General features: G+C 42.3%; 1 protein-coding gene across 1 annotated transcript in view; it reads right to left on the bottom strand.

Annotated features, from left to right (window-relative positions):
- Positions 1-1,512: 1,512 nt before the first annotated feature.
- bcl9l (bcl9 like) overlaps positions 1,513-14,415 on the bottom strand; it is a 26,861-nt gene continuing 13,958 nt past the window's right edge. Inside the window, 8 exon segments of the mRNA XM_061681913.1 lie at positions 1,513-4,407; positions 5,043-5,297; positions 5,405-7,766; positions 8,797-8,881; positions 8,967-9,141; positions 9,667-9,789; positions 13,751-14,030; positions 14,032-14,147. Of these exon segments, the coding sequence (XP_061537897.1) occupies positions 3,239-4,407; positions 5,043-5,297; positions 5,405-7,766; positions 8,797-8,881; positions 8,967-9,141; positions 9,667-9,789; positions 13,751-14,030; positions 14,032-14,070 (4,488 nt within the window). The 5' untranslated portion in view covers positions 14,071-14,147 and the 3' untranslated portion in view covers positions 1,513-3,238.

The raw sequence follows: 14,415 nt of genomic DNA, 5'->3' as shown, positions 1-14,415 counted from the left end.
TATATTCTTCGATAACCTTTCACTTCAACAAACAACTGTCAACTTCGTCAGAATGTGGCAATGGTATTGATTGAACTTATTTAAACTTGGGATGGACATATTCCACCAATAAACTGAGCCACTTTAAACAAGAGTGGTGTGACTAAATTTTAGCAATTTTCCAGAAGAATTACGTTTTTATGGCTGCAATAATACAGTACATTGGGCTTTACTTTACTGGATTCTTGTATTCACAGTCATTGTGATTTTCTCCAGATTTGGGCATTTTGTGTTGTGTATAACTATTTTGGACTTGGATCATGTTGCTCTTCTATACACAACTGAGCTCATGTGAGCATCAGTTTCAAAGGTTGGATGCCAGTATGATCTGGGTTGCCTGAAAGAAAAGAAACAAACTGGGATGAGAAAAAATAAGTTTAATTTAATACTGATCTAAATTCAAACAGCCATCAAATCTATCAATATTTCTTGAAATACATTAACATTTACTTACACTAACATGCAGATGTATTAGAACCCAGGGTAAAGCACACTTACTTTCTGAGTCTTCAATCTCTGAACTTCACTTTCTTGGATGGTTTTTGCAGGAGGTGCAACCTGGTTTTATGGGTGCAGCCATCTTGGAAATGGGAGTTGGTACAGTGTTGCACTCATGAATTAGGAAAAACTGAGTGCAATAAAGGAATGCCCCCTATGTCAAAAGTGGAACTAAATTTTGATTTACACCATTTGAAAGCTATGCCTTTTCTGTATTGATTACTGCACCTAACTTAAAAATGACAAAATGGAGTGAGCTCACTTTAGCTCTCGGAAACGTAGTTGACGATCAATGATAAACATGGAAATGCAAAATGGAGTGTAATACATTGCTGCGATCAGAAGCCACTGTTGATTTTCGCTCAACCGGTTTGCCATCTACAGAAATACATCTTGACATCAGCTAAGGGAAGTTGAGGACTTCCACTGTGGCACAACTCCAATTCTGATCAATATACGCATCATTAATCTGATATGCTAGCACATTGGGGATAGTATTTAGCACATCTGCCTAAGAGTGCTGACGTTCTGGGTTTGTATCTCAGCACAGGCCTTCCTGTGTGGAGTTTGCATGTTCTCCCTATTTTTTTAATTAAAACAATCATTGAAGGTGTTTTTCGATTCAAATTCTATGTTTGAGGTTGTCACCTGCGACATAAGGTTCACGAGAAAAAAATTCTGACTTGACAAATAGAATAATGTTAATTTCCAATTGAAACTATAATTAGGCTTGTTATCATAGATGGTAGTTTGTACTTTATTTTGGTACACAAGAGGTTCAAAATATTCAAAACTCAGTATTATGCAATGTAATAATCCATTTGTTCTATTAATAGCTCTTTGACAGTGTCACTCAAAAACTGCCTTCTATTTATTTTATTTTTTTACATGATGTCATTCAATTGTACAGGTTTACATTTGTTTCAAATAGTTAATTCTTTGGCTGTTGGCCAGGATGACAGTCTTCACACCAAGAGTTTTTAAGGCTTTCATTTATTTGACTGCAACCGTGTCCCTTCGTCTGTGTTCATCAAACAGCACTCTCCGTCCCAAGTAAAACCCACCATAGAGATTATCACGCTTCCATTTCTTTTAGACTTCTATTAAAACACAGTTATACAGAATGAGAGTGCAAACAATCACAAATTGCATCCTATGTACAGCAGGTATATATTATTATTTTTTTATATATAATTCCTTTACGCAACAGTTTTGGTAGCAGGAGAAATAAAATCAAGGAAAAACAAATATAAATTCTAGGCACCACTCTGAACTGCCATGTGATTCCCGACAAACACATCTTGGAAATATGTATGTATGTGTGTGTGTGTGTGTGTGTGTGTGTGTATTTGGAAAGCACTCCAGATTTTTGATATAACCATTTTACAGTGCTCTTAAATATTTCAATGTATAAATCAGTAGCAATCTGTCACGGGATGCTTGTTACTGATGTTTCTAATTTCTCTTCTCCCAAAAAAGACAAGCAAGAATTAAAAAAAATAAAATAAAATAAAAATGCATGGAAACCCTAATCCCTGCATAATTTGTTCTTTTCATTTTCAAATGGCAATCAAAAATCAAAAGTGACTGATTATTTTGTTTTGTGACAAAAATATGCAAAAAATAAAAAACAAACAACCACCCTGATTTTTCACATTCAAATTTTAGGGTTGGTTCAAAAATATAAAATGGAAAAATGGGCCACAAGACAGAATATGATTGAAATAGGGTTCGGGTTAGTTGGGAATGTGGTAACTAGCCTGAACTGAAATGGTCGCCAGCCAATCGCAGGGCAGATATAAACACACAACCATTCACACTCACATTCATGATAGCCATTATTACTGCATTGGGGGGAAAAAAAACAAACAAACTTGTTTTTAACCCCAAAAATTATTGAATAATCATGGATAAAACACCAATAAGCGTTTTTGAGGTTTTGAGGGTTTGGAGGGAGGTTTTGGAGGGAGGGGGGGGGGGGGGGGGGGGGCCCTCCCTCCAAAAAAAAAGAAACATTTGAAAATTGAAAACAAAATCTGGAAATAGGTGAATCCGCGGCTGCCGAAACATAGATCCACAGTACTGCAATTTAGGTTTATCCTGAAATTTCACCAAAAACCCAATATCCTTAACTTTTTGTAAGTAGTAGGTTTCAATTGACTGACTGCGGCGGCTAACAAGCCAACGTGCCTTTCATAATGCTTGTTTGACTTTCCGGGCACATAAACCATCCATCCATCCATTTATCCATCTACACCGCTGATTCTCACTAGGAGCATATCCTAGCTGACTTTGGGCGAGAGGCGAGGTATACCCTGAACTGGTCGCCAGACAATCCGAAGGGCACATTGAGACAACCATTCACACTCACACCTATGGACATTTTAGAGTCTTCAATTGCCAAGGATGTTTTTGGAATGTGAGAGGAAACAGTGCTGAACTCAAAAATGAAACACTCATGTGGGTCATTTTTCAATGTTGTATTTTTGATCAGTATAAAATTGAATTATGAAAAATCTGTTTGTTTTTTCCCCCCCCACTTTTTCTGTTAGATTAAAAAAAAAAAACTAAAATAACGAGTCACTTTTTTGTTAGTTATTTTCGTTGAGTTTCATATGCCAATTAAAATGGAAAGAATGAATGATACACGGATTACAGTGGTAATGTAAACGAGACACTTGTACAGGCTGCGTCCGGTGGATCAAAAAGGCATGTTGGCCATACTGCCAGGACTGTAGCCAATGGGGCTGTCCAGAGACATCCCCCGCTGTCTGAGGGTCTGGGGTCCTATCAATCCAGTCTGTGCGTGGGATGGAGCCATCATGGGACCCTGAGGGGACATTAAAGCACCCTGGGGGCTGAAGGGGTCTCCCGGAATGGGCATATTGCGTTGCTTGCCCTGCATCATCATCATGTTCTGCCGCGCTATCAAATTGTGCTGTTGCTGCTGAGGTGACATCATTCCCGGGTACGGACCGGAGGGATGGTGGAGAAGACTGTTGGCCATCATGGCTTGCTGTTGCTGTGGAACCATGCCTGTCCTTGCAAACATGTGCCCAGAAGGGCACATGGGGCCAATGCCTGTGCCGAGCACCATTCCCCTGGCATTTCCCTGGAGAATGGCCATGCTTTGGCCGAGTCCGCTGTGCCCCTGGTTAGGCGGCAGTTGCTGCTCGGCCATCATGTTCTGTAAATTGGCCAAGTGGGGGTTGGATATTGATATGTGTGGAGGACAAGAGGACGACAAGTGTTTGAGGAGCTGCTGGGGAGGTGGCTGCTGTGACACAGGCCCCTGGTTTGGATTCTGGTGTGGTTCACTCTTGGGGAAATACTGCAGAGTGCTGCTGGGCTTATCAGAAGGAATGATGCGGGACAGGTCAAACTCGGGGATCCCAGAGTGGGTGGGCCGTATTACTTCGCTCAGATCTGGGCCATCTCCCATGGGAAGAGGCGGAAAGGAATCTGAGGGATGAGGGTGTCGTTGGTGGGGGTCTTTCCCGAGCAGGTGCAGCTGCTGAGGTGAGAGAATGTCCTCTCCGGACTGAGAGAAGTGATGTGACATTCTGCCAATGGGTGAGCGCATATGGCTGTGAGACGAAGGCTGCATGCGAGGGAAAGCCGCCATCTGGTTTTGAGACATCGGTGAAATATTGCAAGGACCAAGGTCATCACTTCCTCCTCCCATCATGGTGGAACTCATAAGAGGAAGGCCCATTGCGTTTGGGGAAGACAGCACAGGTTCCGAGGGATCGTGGGATAGTTGTTGCTGACCTTGGCTTGGGATTTGCACGGGGCTCTGGGAATCACTCTTGGCACCGATGGAACTCTGGGAGACCAAGATCTGGGATGTCGGAAGGTTCCCAATGTTTCCTGTTGGCGTAGCAAAACCAGCATGTGAGAGTGAGACTGTTAATAGTTAAAAGGTTTAGGGTTACCTAACCCAGAGTAGTTGGGTAAACATCAACCAGAAGCCTATTAATATTTTTTTGCGAAGTTATCACTAACACCAACCCTAAATATGACCCTTTTTCACTCCTAAACCCTCACTCTTAATCCTAACCCCGTGCTCCTAACCTTGAACCTAACGGTTTACTCTTAACGCTAACCCTTTACTCCTAATCCTAACTCCTGCCCAACACCTAACCCAAATCTTCAACACCAACCTTTATCCCTTTCTCCTAACCTTATTTCCTTACTCCCAATCCTTTACCAACACTGAACACCAAACCTAACTTTTTACTCCTTTCCCTCACCCCTTTGCCCTAACCCCTAATCTAACCCCTTACTCATATATCAAACCTTAACCCAAAACCCAAACAAGCATCTGATATATGTTGACTTTGGACAATGTTTTTCCCAGAATTTATTTCCCACTTTTTGGGGGGCGAATACCGAAGCTGAATAGCTGCTCAATTGATCAAGTTCTGAGGGTCCGCTGTACATAACACACCTAGTAAATGAAAACTTCCCTGATGAAAAGTCTTTGTGTGTTTTTGGGTTCATACCTCCAATGCTGACGCCAGGCAGAAGAGGTCGATCTGGCAACATCTCATCATCAGAAGTCGCAATTGTCTTGATTGCGTCGTGGTAAAGGGGAGTAGAACTGGGCAGGGCGTACTTGGACATCTGAGACATGATCAGCGACAAAGGATTCTGTGTTTGTGGAGCATCGGGCGATGATGTAAATGTCATACTAGGATTTGTCAAGCCTGGTTGGCTACTTGGGGTGGAGTTGGAACTTCTAGGGGGTAGTGACCGCCCTGCAAAAGAACATCAAGATAAATGTCACCAAAAGTATTATGATAAATTAAGACCTCAGATTACCTCTGAAGTGTGTTGTGAAAAACTTCATCATTTAGAAATTTACCTGTCTCAGGATGACTTCCTCCGTTGCCTGCAGCCCTCACACTGTTTGGGCCACCTGGACTTGAAGGATCTCTTTTTGGAGACATCCACGCAGGAGAGCCCATAGCCATAGCTGGAGACTTAAGTCGTCCAGGTGAGAGAGACGGGGAGTGCAAGTCGTGGTTAGAAGAACCCATTATCTGAGGTGATTTCATGGAGGAAGAGCATGGCGTCCCTGCGCCAGAAGCAGGGCGGAGGGGGGGGTGAGGGCCTTCAGGGGCGATAATCGAAGGAGACTTCTGCCCTGGAGCAGACGGAGAGGTAAGATGAGCGGATGGCTCTCGGTGAAGGGATGGCGAATTAAGACGATGAGGATGCTGGACCGTAGGAGAAGTCAGTGACTGAACATTGACTGACAGGTCGCTAGGATGCCGAGGACCAGGACCCATTCCTCTGAGGTCTCCAGTGATTGGCATATGACTAAGTCGTGACGTAACTCCTATCTGATTATGACCCTCCTGCTCAGGCCCGAACATCTCAGGGCCAGGCTGCTGAGGATAAGGCCCTTCACCTGGTCCACCAGAAAAAGGGCCTTGTGTTGGAAAACGAAAGGGTCCATCAGGTCCCGAGACCATTCCCATATTTCTTCTTTCATTTTGTGATGCTCGTATTCTTGCTATCACTCCAGGACTGAAAAACTCACTTAAAGGCCCTGCTCTTCCTGGGTCCCTTCTGAGCTTTTGTGACAGAGTCATATGCTGCTGCTGAATATTCAACTGTGGGTTAATGTTGATTGAAAGGTTGCTCGCCAGAGGGGAGTCCATTAAATCTCGAATCTGAGGTCCCCCTCCAGGAGAGCCCATCATATCCCGTGAACCAGGAAAGTCCATATGATCCCCTTGATTGGAAGGTGGACCCCTGCCCATAGTACCAAAATTGGAGAAGTCTGGGCCCCCGGGATTTTCTATAATTCTCGAGCCCATATTGCCCTGTTGCTGCTGCGCAATAATCCGATCGAGTTCAAACCGAGGAAGACCTTGCATCTGCCGCTTCTCCGTGATGCGAAACAATTCCTCACGGGTTAAAAGATGTTCTGTTTTTTCCTGCAAGTGTTGAGGAGGGTAGCAACCATGGAATGAACCTCCACCATCCATGTTGTTGGGCATATTGTCCAGCCAAATCCCTGGCCTGGTAGGCCTTTGGTGTCCTAGACCATCGACAGATAACAGCCCCCCAGGACTGCCAGGAAACCCTGCTCCACCTGGTGGCCCTCTCTGCACATGTGGAAGGAATTGTGGACATCCGGGTCCTTCTTGGTGCATGTCCGTCATTCGTACATTTCCAGGAATTCCTCCTCCCATCATATTTCCAGAAACCCACTGTTGATCTCCAGGCTTGCTGTGATATGGGGGAGGCGGTCCCCTGATGATCATAGGACCTCCATGCAAGCCCATCTCTGTCATCATCCTAAAGTGCTGGGGATTTTGTATTTCCTGTTGCCTCCTCTTCTCCAGGTAGTACTCTTCCTGGAGTTTCCGCCACGCAACTTGTTCTTGGGTTAGCCCCTCCGTTCCAAGTAAGGGGCCGATGTCTAAGCCAGGTGAAGACAGCTGAGGATGAGGGTGCTGGGGAAGATTATGGAGAGAGTCCATTTCAGGGCTGTGAGTGGCAGTGCCGAGCGACTCTGTTTGAGAAATTATGGACTGCAGTGGTTCTTCAAATTTCTTCATGGTTCCCAGAGAGGCCAACGCTGACAGCACCATGTTATCGCTACTGCCATCCCCCGTGTTTGTACCGTTATTGCCATCCTCAAGAATAGCATCTCGATCCCTACTACTGTTATTTATGATGCTGGGAGCATTATTTGTAAGGTTACTGTTGGAGCCCCCCGTGTCACCATGAGGGCCCCCTCTTACTCCAGTACGTAGAAATAGTCTCTCGATGTCCCTCAGAGTCTGCAAAGAACGCTCCCTGTGTTCCAGCTGCTCCTTGGAAAGACCGCCTTCATTCCCGGGGCCACTTCTCTGTCCTGTGTCACTCTGTAAATGTGCAGACAGAATGGAAGGACTCCCCGATGGAGAGAGACTAGCAACGGGAAGACCCTCACAGTGTACAGTTCCCGAGCCAGGGCCTGAAGGTGTGGCTCTGCCATCTCCCTCTGGCCTATGGGAGAGAATGCAGTTACTACTGGAGAGGCCACCATGTCTGGTCCGAGGGGAGTCATTGTCAGAGTGACCCGCTGACATTGGCGTTTTCACTGCAAGTGAGGAGACAACGCCTCCTGCCGAGTTGGGCTGTGGCGTTCCACTTTTGGATTTAGGGGTGGCTGTGGGCGGAGAGGCACTGGAATTCACCTTCTCAGTGATCCTCACCAGTGCGTGGCCCTATGTCAGACAAAAATAAATAACAGTTTTTACACCAAATTTCCTCCAATACAACGGGTTCTCGTTTTACATAAGAGTTCACTTCATACAGAAGGCGCTGTAGTCTATCACTAACCTATGCTAAAGCAATAGTAAAGTCATATTTACAGGAAATATTTCTAAGAAAAACTCTTTTATGCCTAAATATAAAACAATCAATAAAAAAGCAGTTAAGTATGGCGGAATCAAAACACACCATCTTGTGCCACGTGATCGCATATTATTAGACTGCAGCACAAACTAGTTCAATCGTAACCTCCAGGGTTTATCATGCATTAAAAATTGAGATGCGTCTGCCATCGCCTAATTTCTGGCCACCTCCAGCTCTAAAATGTGGTGGTGGAACTGTATCAGAAACATTTGGAAGTCACTCTTTAAACCATCAAAGAAGAAGTCGAAGAAAAAGAGCCAGACAGACTAAATGTCAGATGGTTTTGTGGATTTGCCAACAGAAACCTTCATAGATAAAGTGTTTGTTTGAGCCAGTGGGGGGCGCGGCACACACAGGCCTGAGAAGTATCACAATGGTACCAACTCTGCCTTGATTTGAGCCAGGAAAAACACTGTTAACCTTAAAACCTTGTATGTCTAAACCCTCATAAACCGGGGAACCCCTGCAGTCACCTTTGTTCTAAAAGATACTGTGCCCCACAAATTGGCAGAGAGGCCCCAAAAATGTGCATTATGATAAAGACAAGATATGGTGGAACCTCAGTTAATGAACGCTCCTGTTGATGAACAAAATTTGCGGACAAAAATTTAATTTTTAAATTATAGTTTTTTTTTTAATTACATTTTTTTTTTATTTTTTTTTTAAGGTTTACGACCTATGCTTCAGTTCACAAACAGACATAGACTCTATGCCTTGATAGCGTAAACATCGTTCACTCTGTCGTCACCTAGTTCAAGTAGCTATGTTTTTGCCCTCAGTATGGGTCCGAAGAAAGTGAAAAGTGCAACTGTATATCTGATTTAGTTGTCGTTGGCTGACCTGCTCTAACTTAATTCGTGGGACATTTTGCTGGTGAAACTGAAGAATGGAATCCATCTTTCCTTTCATTACTGCCTCCGCAGCACTGTTGAAGCAAAATTCACAAAATTTGTATCATTAAGTGGTACAATTTCACAATACAAATTTTAGATCTGTAAAATGTAGCTTACCTGTTGGCCATGTTGGTTGTGAATACATACAACAGCTGCTGCTTGGACTGAGGCAAAGGCGGTCCAGGCTTCAGTCCAGGTCCTGGTGCACAAGCCATTACAGGCTCAGACGCGGCAGCCTCCGCAGGTGGATGATCAGGTTGTCCCTGCCTGGGTCCTGGCAGACCTCGCTCACCTAAAACAAAAAAAAAAAATATATTTTTTTGAAGCAATATCCTCATGTCGCAAACTATAATAGTGTTGTAGTAGCTACATGATAGAAACACTGGATGTAGTTAAATCACACATAAAAGCAAATCAAGGAGGAGGTCATCATCCACAAACAAGCACAACTGATAAATAACACTACACACGTTTCAGACAATCAAACCAATTTTAAAAGTCACAAAAACAAACCAGGTAAATGAGGAAACCCATTTGGCCCTATGTGAAAATGCAATTGCCCACGGAACCACTTATCAAGTTTCACCACTGTTCCCAGTACGTTTTGATTTTTTTTATCTTAATAAATAAAATCATCATTTAGAAAATGTTATTTTTGGGATATCAAAATTGTCTTGATGATCAGAAACATTTTAGTGTCATAAAAATGCCCCCCCCCCCAAAAAAAAAAACAAAAACAAAAAACCCTGAACTCAGGAAGGGGGCAAATACGTTTTCACAGCACCGTAAATCAAACAGTGATTTTGTTTAAACTCACGTTGAGTCGTCGAGCATGGCTTGTCGTCGTCGTCCTCCGTGTCTGGTCCAGAGCACCACTCATCTCCACTGTATGGCTGCTTCTTCTCCAGAACACATCTGCGCTTACTGCGCGTGACACCCTCTTTAACACACACAAACACATACACACAAAGAGAAAACGTGGGGTAACTGTGAGACTACTGTTCTTTCTTTAGACCAGCGGTTCTCAAACTTTTTGGGTCCAGGCAAATCTGACAGGGTACCCCCTCATAATCCCAAAGCCGACTAACATAACTACCATGTGTACCCATAAATGCCCTAAGAATTCAAAAGTTGCCTATTTTCCAGAAAAAAGTCGAAATGTTACGATAATTTATTTTTGTTAAGAAAAAAAAAGATGTGCATTATGAGATATAAGTTTTGTTTCTAGAAAAAAAAATCTTCACAAGAGCCAAGATGTATTTTGTTCGGATAATAGGTCGTCATTTCAGGAGAATATAGTATTTTGTTGGGATAAAAGTTGTCCTTTTATGAAAATTAAGATGTATTTTTCCAGGATAAAGTCACAATGATATGATATTAAAGCCAACGTTTAACAAGTGAAGAAAATTATACTTCAACAAGTGACTTTCAAAAATACAGTGTACCTTTACTCTTGTAATATTACACTTTTTATTCTGGAAAAGACACCTTTTTTTCTCTAAAAAAAATAGTACTATACTCTAGAAAAAAAATACACCTTTTGTTCACAAAACAATGGGACCTAATTCCTGTAATACTATGACTTTTTTTTTTTTTTTTTTTTTTTTAAATGCAAGGATGTCAGATTATTGGGATGATAAACTCACATCACAACAATTATATTCAGAGCTTTTAATTGGCTCAGAGCAAGTAGTGGTAAAGCTAAGAAGGGAGGAGTCATTTATTTTTTATTTATTTTGTCTGTTTTATTAGCCCGCCGGTCCCCATATGAAGGGATGACCTCTCTTTTGTAATGATACGATATAATTACAAAATCATTTATTTCAAATTATTCGGTGGGCCCCCAAGATACGGCTCGTGTACCCCTGGAGGCAAACTCCACAGAGGAAAGCCCGAACTGAGTTCAAACCTAGAACTGTGAGGCAAAGATTCTAACCACTCGTCCTCAGTACCACGTGAACAATACAGTAGATCCCCGCTATCCATGAGGGATAGGGACCAGGCCCTATCACAAATAGTGAAAATCTTGCAAATAACTGATGGCCATTATCATTGTACTGAAAAAAATTAAAACAATTTTAAACCCAAAAAATTATTTATATAAGCGGGGACATACCGCTACTATGCGTTTTCCATGAAAAATGGGGGTGGTTCCACCTCCCAACAAAAACCAATAAAATTGAAAACAAATTGGGGGGGAAAAAATGCGCAAATAGGTGAATCCGCGGGTGCCGAACCGTGAATATGCGGGGGTCCGCTGTACAATTAATTAAACATTTCACAGCAACTAGATGACAGTATAGCTCTGCAAACACCTTGCTGTTGCCTCCCTATTTATGACTGTCAGGCATCTTCAAAGGGTGAATCGTTTTTCTTTATTTTACTTTCATCACACAACGGTTAACGGCTCTCTATACTTGTATGACAGTTATAAATGTTAAAATGTTTCTTAAACACTGCCTGTATAGTTAATAAAGGCAGTTTGAGATTGGGAAAAAATTAATTGACTTTACATTATTTGAAATTAGAACAAACTGGAAGTCAACAAACATCAAAGATTGTGTTCCATTGTAGTGTGGTCAATGCAGCAATAATACACAGAAAGGCCAGCAGAGGGTGCTCCGCCAATCCAACACCAGTGATCTCTTTGTTTTTCTTCCAATGTTATGTTGCCAAGGGTTACGGGATTCTTTTCACAATAAAGTCAGTCATTGAGCCAATTTGTTTGCCTTGGTCACTAGATTTGTCCTGCTTTTTTTTCAGCACAGTAATGTGCCGCTCAGCTGAAGGCAGGCTTGACTTTCATTTCAATTCAACACTCTGGTCCAGCTACAAAATCAAGGACAACAGGGCAGAAAGTGAAATACCATTATGGCATTTTATTTATTTTGTCATCAGTTAATCCTTGTGTTAATGAGAAAGTCTAATTTGTTCCTGAATTTATGCATTTTAATCAGATATTAAAAAGTAAAATTTCATAACCAATAGCGTGTGAATGCCTAGAGATCCTGTTGCCGGGCGGAAATGCCAATGGTTCCAAATGATTTGAAGGCCATACTGCTTGTTAATACATCACAGCACGTGTTACAAAGTGGCTGTGAGTAGCATAGGTCAGTGTTTCACAACCTTTATTGAGCCAGGGCACAAATTAGAAAACCCCACGGAAACACCATCAAACAAACAAACAAAAAGTAAATGTACTGAAAAATTTATGACGTTTCAGTTTACTTAGAAATTTTCATAGTGTCAAATTTGGGCCTGTTCAGTTGAACACAAAGCTATTATTCAATTGTATGAATGGCAACAGGGCCAGGCAGGTTAATTATACCCTCTGTCAAGTAGTGGAAGAACATTTAATTCTTCTGCCTGTCACGATACATTGCTGGCATGGATAGATGAACAAAGATAGATTATTTGTAGAAAGTAAATAATATTCTTGAACCCATTAACTGTAAGTGGATAATTTCCCGTAGCACACTTGCTAATCTCCCACACAGTGTTTGGGAATCAATAGCATTGGTGATAACGTCAGAACAATTTGATTGGTTGCTTTGTAAGCGCAATGATCTGATGGTAATGCCGGGGCATACTTTGTTCATGATCTTGACTTTGATCTTGTTGCGGAAAACAGATATGACTTTTTTTTTAAGAAATCTCTTTCAGTAAATGTGGCCAAACGACTGGGCTCACTATTACATCACAATATATATCCTTAATGAGGATAAGCAGCACAGAAAATGAATGGACTGATGTTATTAAGCGTTTTACTGTTGGACAGGCAGGATGTGACCTCAGCAAGAAGTAAACAAAACAATTTTTTCAACATGGGAAACTCAAAAAGACTGGCAACCTTGTAAGCGAGGACATTTGACGCTTTTTCATTCGAAAGGCGTCAGTGCCGCTAGCAGAAGCCTTGGGGGAGTGGATGGAGGAAATTCTGCCGCTTCACTGAAAGGTCGGGGCATTTTCGGTGCTATTACGTTCACTTCCTGTCGCGGAGGAGGTGAAGAAGGCACGTCATCAAGTTTTTTCAAAGATTGAAACTGATAGCGAGGCAAAAGAAGGTGAACTCTTGCACCCTTAAAGGAGATAAACTGTATGATGCATATTTTTCACAATTCAAGAAAAATAAACAAATAGGCAGCTCACAAAAACATTATGTGGTTGTTTCATTTCATACTTGATGGGTGGGCAGGCACTCCAGAGACCCAAGTATTTGTATCCAGTAAATCACTGGCAACTTGCAATTCGCTATTCACAAATTTACAAATTTTACTTGCATTATCTTCTGTGAAACTTATCCTCAGCTATTCGCATTTTTTTTTTTTGCTCTTACTGTAATGCCCTAAGATGAAACCTGATTGTGCCACAGCCCTAAAAAAAAAAAAAAAAAAGCTGGAGAGTAGTAATTGGTGTCAAGGAAGTACCGGTATGTTGAAGTGATACACCTTAACTGAGAGACCAAAATCCTTCTGTCAGGGAGGAGCCAAGTTGAGCCAAAGATGTTACTCAAGTTACGGATAGTCTTTACCACGTCTGTACGTTTTGGCTTTGCTGATATCAAATGTTTATTTTTAAAGGGTAATGTTGTAAGACAAGTTTTGTGTTTATGGATCATAGTTGGTGGTATATTTAAGATTTAAACAAGTAATATACGCAATAATAACACATTTTAGGGAGGGTGTCTGTCAATTGTTTTTTCGCAATTCGCGGCAAGGCTCGAACCCTATCCCCTTCGAATAGTTGGGAGTTTACTGTACTTGCGCATTTAATTTCATACTTGATGAATAGGCAGGCACTCCAGAGATCCAACTGTTTGTGTACAAGCCTATTTTCCAAAAGATGTCCCATTAAAGATATGTTACAATTGCAGGACATCTTGGAATGAAAAAAGATCTCACCTGCTTTGGCATCATCCTCCATGGTTTTAGTAGCAGTGTGTCTTGGTTCACCAGAGTCCACAGACACGCTCCTCTCCCGTTTGCTTTTGGTTTTGAGCATCCCTCCAACGATGCTCGACGATTGGCCGGCGGCCTTCAGCCCTGGGGTGCTCTTGTTAATTCCATGGCCCCCGGCACTTTGGCGGCTCTTGGGGGCCAGGTGACCAGAGGCTCCCTGCTGCTGCGGCTGTTGAGCCTGCAGGTTTACGGCAGCCATTTGAGCTCTTGCGTCACCGGTGACCTTGCTTGCCATGATTGGCCAGTTTATTGTCCGTGTGCATTTGATTGGTTGCTGAGCTAGGCTGAGGAGCGGTGTGGAGAAGACCTCGGCCGGAGCTCACATTGCGATTAGGCAACACTAGTGGAGAAATGACAAGAGTGTTTTACTTAAGCAATATCCAACTATATGAAATTTGGTGTTATTTGGATCAGGAGAGAGGAAGAGCCCAATCTGGAGTATGTGATTTGTGGCCAAGTGCTGAACAATGAATGCATGAAACCATTGCATGTCAAACGCCAAATCATGACAAAACACACGGCACTTCTTGACAAACCCGCAGCATTTCTTTTATGAAAACGGGATGAACTAAAACAATCAAAGTACAAATATCCAAAACAAAGGAAGC

The sequence above is a fragment of the Phycodurus eques genome, chromosome 7, assembly GCF_024500275.1.
Source record: "Phycodurus eques isolate BA_2022a chromosome 7, UOR_Pequ_1.1, whole genome shotgun sequence".
Classification (NCBI taxonomy): Eukaryota; Metazoa; Chordata; class Actinopteri; order Syngnathiformes; family Syngnathidae; genus Phycodurus; species Phycodurus eques.
The sequence above is the reverse complement of the archived record's forward strand: the minus strand, read 5'-3'. Positions and strand labels throughout refer to the sequence as shown.